This window comes from Bos grunniens, chromosome 14 (assembly GCF_055505025.1).
Source record: "Bos grunniens cultivar Pamir isolate PY7600 chromosome 14, Bosgru_T2T1.0, whole genome shotgun sequence".
Lineage (NCBI taxonomy): Eukaryota > Metazoa > Chordata > Mammalia > Artiodactyla > Bovidae > Bos > Bos grunniens.
The window spans coordinates 83,541,525-83,547,247 of record NC_141178.1 but is presented as its reverse complement, the minus strand read 5'-3'; the positions used below and the strand labels follow the sequence as shown (position 1 = coordinate 83,547,247).

Here is a 5,723-nt window from a genome sequence, read left to right as displayed (position 1 = left end):
TCTAACTATTTTAATTATTCCTAAGCCCTAAATTCAGCAAACTCCTTTGCCATAAACACTTTTCTCACAAATGGCCTTCAGACAGCAATCCCTCCCATGGTCTCAAGCTGCGGCCTGTGTGCTCACCCTGGAACACTTTTTTGTAAAAGTCCTTGAACAAATGTCAGTGATTAACTTTATGAATTATTCTTTGAGCACAGCTGCAGAAGGCTTTATGCCTTCTTATGCTCCTCTCAAAAACAATGAGCACCTTAATATTCTCTTCAGTCAACTCAGCCGAGGAAAGGAAGAAACAAGTCAGAATCACAAAGCCTAACTCCTTCATTCCGGGTCCGTGCCTACGGAACAAAGGGAGGGGGTTTAGGGCCCTGCCTCCATTTTGTCAGTAATGCCTAATGTGGCTCCTGACCCCGGCCTCACCCTGGGGCAGCAGCCCCGGGCTCAGGGAGGACTGCCACTGGAATGGTTAACCTGCGGCAACGCCTTGGCAGCCAATCACAGGGCCCCGCAGGAAATACCTGGAGAGCCTCGCTGGGTGAGAGGTACTGGCCCAGCCCCAGTCCGGCATCAGGCAGCCCCTGCGCCCCGCAGCCACCCAGGCGAGCTCGGCCTACCCCGAGCTCAAGGCACCCGGCGGCTGCAGCATGGCGCTGCTGGGCCGGCCCGGACTGGGGCCGCTGCTGGCTGTGCTGGCCGCGCTGGCGGCGTCAGAGACGACGACCCGTCCTGTTCATCTGCTGACCCTGCTGTCTTCGGGCCAGGGCGCTCTGGACCGTGTGGCGCTGGGCGGCCTGTTAAATACACTGGCGGCCCGTGTGCACTGTGCCGACGGGCCGTGTGGAAAGGTAACACCCCCAACCGACGGGTCCTCCGGCCCCAGCCCAAGCCCGCCGCTCCACCCTGAGGCCGAGGCTGGCTGCAAAGAGCCTGGGCAAACTCCAGGAGGCGGGCCGCGCGGCGGCCTGACACCGGGCCCTGCCCGCAGGCCCAAGCCCACTCTCCTCAGCTCCCTTTCAGAACCCCCTGAGCTCCCTGGGGAGGGGGCAGGGTATGGCTCTGGGATCCCATGGCTGCCCCCCAATCCCGTCAGCGCCCCCCTCTCCCCACCCCCAAACTGATAATGGTTCCAGGCAGAAACCTCCCTAGGATGGGGGACCCTCCATGGGTGTGCCTGCCTGTCACGGGGGACGGCGGGGGTCGGTGAGCGAGCCGACCTTGGAGGGCACCGGCATGAGGGACAGGAGGGTGGCAGCCCTTGTGTATGGCCCCCGCCTGTCCGTCTGTGCCAACAGTGCCTGTCTGTGGATGACGCCCTGGCTCTGGGCAGACCTGAGCAGCCCGGGGCCCCCTCGGGCCAGGTCCTGGAGCCCAGGCACATCGCCCGCCTCAGTGCCGCCGCCGCCCTCTACCTCAGCGACCCAGCGGGCACCTGCGCCGAGGTCCGGGCTGGCCGCTGGGCTGCCCGGGCCGACCAGCTCCTGGTCCTGCTCGAGAGCTCTCAGGCCCTGAGCGTGGCCCTGACCAGGCTGCTGCAGCAGATCCAAGCCCGCGCCGCTGGCCAGCCCGCTTCTCAGCAGGTGGGCACCTGGGCCAGCTGCCCTCGGGCACTGGAGGAAGAGGGTCTGAGAGGGACTGAGAGAAGGGGGACCACTCAGGTGGCGCTGGGCCTCAGCACCTTTCTGGGTGCACGGGGGAGCCTGGGCTGGGGCAGTCACAAGTGGACACTCACCACTGAGCCAGGCAGGGCTGCGGGCATCCCGACAGGGACCTGATCCTCGACGGGGCTGAGAAAGCTCCCAGGGCTCCAAGGAAGAGCCCGGACGAGGCGGGGCTGGGAGCAGCTGGGCAGGGAAGGGGACAGCTGTGGTGCCTGGGTTTCAGCAGAGTCCGGGGCCACCAAGGGCACCGGAGAGGGAGAGGCCAGTGTGGCCACGCTGCTTGAGACACTGAGGCCGGCTCCTCCCCAGGCCTGTGTGGACCTGCCTCAGCTGCTGGGGGAGGCGGCAGGCGTCGGGGCTCCCAGCAGCCCTGGCCCCGTGCTGGCTGCCCTGCTGGGCCACGTCTGGAGCGGCGCCTGCTTCCACGCCCTGCCGACCCCCCAGTACTTCGTAGACTTTGTGTTCCGGCAGCACAGCAGCGAGAACCCCAACATCACACTGGACGGTGAGGCCTGAGCTGGGCTACAGGGCAGGGAGTGCCCTGAACCCCAGCATCCGCCCCCTTGGGGAGTGCAGGGCTGGAGCAGATTTTCACCCTCTGCCAGAGCTGGCAGCCTTGATGGAGCGCCTGGGGCTGGGCGGAGCGACGGAGCCCCACGACAGCCACAGTGACGACAGTCCTCTGGGAAAGGGCCAGGGCCCCATGCCCCTTGCCGCCCCCAACAGCAGCACCAGCGCGTGGGACACGGTGAGCCGTCCGTGTGCCTGAGTCCCGGAGAGAGGTGGGGGCCCATGGACTGCTCAGGGCCCTGAACACCAGATCTGTCACCCCCACCCCAGCTGTGCCTGAGTGCTCAAGACATCATGGCTGTGTACGGAATGTCTGAGCAGGCCGGGGTGACGCCGGACGACTGGGCCCGACTGAGCCCCGCTCTGCTCCAGCAGCAACTGAGCGGGGCCTGCAGCCCTCAGCCCACGCTCCCCACCCAGGATCAGCTCAGCCAGGCTGAGAGTGAGTGTCCACCCTACTGCCTAGCTGCTTCCTGGTGGTGTCCAAGGGGCTGGCAGCATGGAGATGGAACCAAACAGGGAGGAGAAAGTAGCCGCTGGGCTGCGGAGAGCCGGGACCAGGGCTGGCAGACCAGGCAGCGGGGTGGAGGGGCAACGGGGAAGGGGGTGCTGTGAGGGAAGAGGATGGGGGCTTGAGGCCAGGGGCCAGCAGGAAGCCGAGGTCAGGATTGCACCCGAGTGCCTGCAACCTGGGGGGGGCTCCTGCTTCTCCCAGACGCGGTCTGGACGCCCCTCCCGAGAAAGCAAAGGGCCACAGTTGGGAGGCAGGCGCTCACTGTCCTCCCTGTCCAGGGTACCTGTACGGCTCCCTGGCCACGCTGCTGATCTGCCTGTGCTCCCTCCTCGGGCTCCTGCTCCTCAGCTGTGCCAGCTGCAGCACCACCTCCCACTACATCATCCAGGCCTTCCTGAGCATGGCTGTGGGCGCGCTCACTGGCGACGCCCTCCTGCACTTGATGCCTAAGGTTGCCCCAGCCCGCCAGAGCCCTCCCTGACCCCTAATCTCTACCCGCCTGTCTGGGAGGAGGAGGTCCCAAGGCACCCAGTCCAGTGTCCTCTGCCCACTCCCCCACCAGGTGCTGGGGCTGCACACCCATGACGGGGAGGACCATGGCTTCCAGCCCACCTGGCACCTCCTAGCTGTGCTGGGCGGGCTCTATGCCTTCTTCCTTTTCGAGAGACTCTTCAACCTCTTGCTGCCCCTGGACCCCGAGGTCAGGTGCTTGGGGGCTGGACGTGGTGTGGGGACGGGGTGGCGGAGGCACGGTGGATCCTGAGCCTCCGTCCCCGCAGGACCCAAAGGATGGGGCCTGCAGCCATGGCCACAGTCACGGCGGCCATAGCCATGGCGTGTCCCTGCAGCTGGCGCCCAGCGACTTCCGGCAGCCCAAGCAGCTCCATGAGGGCTCTCGCGCAGATCTGGTGAGCCCGCTCTGCCCGGCGTCAACCCCTCTGGCGGAGCCCTGTCTGTGGTCCCAGTCACCCCTCCAGAGCTTCCGCCCCTGGCCTGATCTGGGGACTTGGCTCCGCGAGCGCCTCCTCACCTTCCTGCCCTGAGCCTAATCTACACGGCCCGCCCACCAACTTGGTCTCCCCCTCCAGGTGGCGGAGGAGAGCCCCGAGCTGCTGAGCCCGGAGCCCCGGAGACTGAGCCCAGGTGAGCCCTGAGGGAGGCCCTGGAGCGTTGGGGGTCAGGGTCTCGGTGCGCGGCGCAGGCACCGGGACGGGGAGGGGAGCGGAGGAACCGGCCGGGGCAAATACGCACCCACGCCCGCCGCGCCCGCAGGGCTGAGACTGCTGCCCTACGTGATCACTTTGGGCGATGCCGTGCACAACTTCGCCGACGGGTTGGCCGTGGGCGCCGCCTTTCTGTCCTCCTGGAAGACGGGGCTGGCCACCTCGCTGGCCGTGTTCTGCCACGAGGTGCCGCACGAGCTGGGTGAGCCTTGCGGGGTTCCAGCCGGCCAGAGGCTGGGCCTGCCCGCAGCTGGGGTCTGGGTGTGGCTGGTCGACCGCGTAGCTGGGCGGGACTATCGGGGAGTGGGCGCGGCCCTTGACCTGACCCCAGCCCCGCCCGCGACTCATGGCTCAGACAGTAAAGAATCCGCCCGCAGTGCTGGAGACCCGGGTTCGATCCCTGGGTCGGGAAGATCCCCTGGCGAAGGGAATGGCAACCCACTCCAGTACTCTTGCCTGGAGAATCCCATGGACAGAGGGGCCTGGGGGGCTACGGTCCATGGGGTCTCAAGAATCGGACACGACGAAGCGACTAAACAACCCCCACCGCCCGCCCCAGGGGATTTCGCGGCCTTGCTGCACGCGGGGCTGTCGGTGCGCCGCGCGCTGCTCCTGAACGTGGCCTCGGCGCTCACGGCCTTCATCGGCCTCTACGTTGCGCTCGCGGCCGGTGTAGGCGAAGACGGCGAGACCTGGATCCTGGCGGTGGCCGCCGGCCTCTTCCTCTACGTGGCGCTCTGCGACATGGTCAGAGCCGGGCGGGCCGGGGCTGCCCCGGGGGGGTGCGCTGGGCGGGCGCTCTGAGCCGGCCCTGACTCAGGCCCCGTCCTCAGCTCCCGGCCATGCTGAACGTCCGCGACCGGCGGCCCTGGCTCCTCTTCCTGCTCCACAACGTTGGCCTGCTGGGCGGCTGGACCGTCCTGCTGCTGCTGTCGCTGTATGAGGATAACATCGCCTTCTGAGAGCTTCTGCCCCCCCGCCCCTCTCCCCTTGGCTCTGGCTCCTGACCCTGGGCTCTCGCAGCCATTCAGACGCGCCGTCTCCCTGAGCGCCCCAGCCTCTCCCCCGCGCCCTGCTTCCCAGCTTCAATAAATTCTCTCGACTTGGAGCCCGGCCTGCTCGCCTCATCTCTCCTCCCCAGGAGAGGAGGGTTTCCCACCAAGAAACGTCGACAGGTGGGGGGTCCTCTCCCCACAGCAGTGCCTGGTGCCTGATGGGGAGTCAGGACAGTTGAGCTCAGGGCCCTACAAGAAACCAGCCTCAGACCCGCATCTGTGATGCATGTGTGAAGCGAAGCCCAGAGAAGTGGGTCCGGGGCTCAGGCAGCGGCCCTCCTCCTCCGCTTCCTGCCCGCCTGCTGCGGCTCTTCCCAGGGCGGAGCTGCTTCAGTGCCTCTGGCTCTCTCCACCCTGGGCCCCTTTCTCCCACAGACAGACACATCGCACATTGTTAGGGCGTGTACCACGAGCCAGGCTTGAGTCTGAGGGTTCTGTGGTCACTGAGCTGTTTAGCCGTCACAGTTGCCCTGTGATGTGAGTGCTGTGACTGCCTGTCTGACTCGGACGGGGAGGGCCCGTGTCCTGGCCGTGGCCCCCGCTTTGCCCACTCCCTCCTCTAGCACGTCCTCGGGGTGGCTCTGGCTAGTTGATTTGGGTTTTTTCTGATTTTACTTAGTTTTGGTGTGCTGGGTCTTCGCTGCTGCTCAGGCTTTCTCTAGTTGCGGAGATCGTGGGCCACACCCCAGTTGAGGTGTGTGTG

The 5,723-nt window shown here is 66.2% G+C and overlaps 1 protein-coding gene across 2 annotated transcripts; it reads left to right on the top strand.

Moving 5' to 3' along the window:
• The first annotated feature begins 209 nt into the window (after nucleotides 1–209).
• SLC39A4 (solute carrier family 39 member 4) lies at nucleotides 210–5,073 on the top strand. 2 transcript variants are annotated; one of them, XM_086338027.1, is made up of 13 exons: nucleotides 210–330; nucleotides 762–845; nucleotides 1,293–1,577; nucleotides 1,968–2,163; nucleotides 2,264–2,406; nucleotides 2,499–2,670; nucleotides 3,021–3,193; nucleotides 3,305–3,442; nucleotides 3,522–3,650; nucleotides 3,831–3,885; nucleotides 4,015–4,167; nucleotides 4,525–4,712; nucleotides 4,799–5,073. In XM_086338027.1, exons 5-13 carry the CDS (start codon nucleotides 2,278–2,280, stop codon nucleotides 4,925–4,927), a joined length of 1,266 nt encoding a protein of 421 aa, XP_086194153.1. In that variant the 5' UTR covers nucleotides 210–330; nucleotides 762–845; nucleotides 1,293–1,577; nucleotides 1,968–2,163; nucleotides 2,264–2,277; the 3' UTR covers nucleotides 4,928–5,073. The 2 variants fall into 2 exon arrangements, with proteins under 2 accessions (XP_086194153.1, XP_086194152.1); XM_086338026.1 differs by lacking the exon at nucleotides 210–330 and having other exon boundaries at nucleotides 515–845.
• The last annotated feature ends 650 nt before the right edge of the window (nucleotides 5,074–5,723 follow it).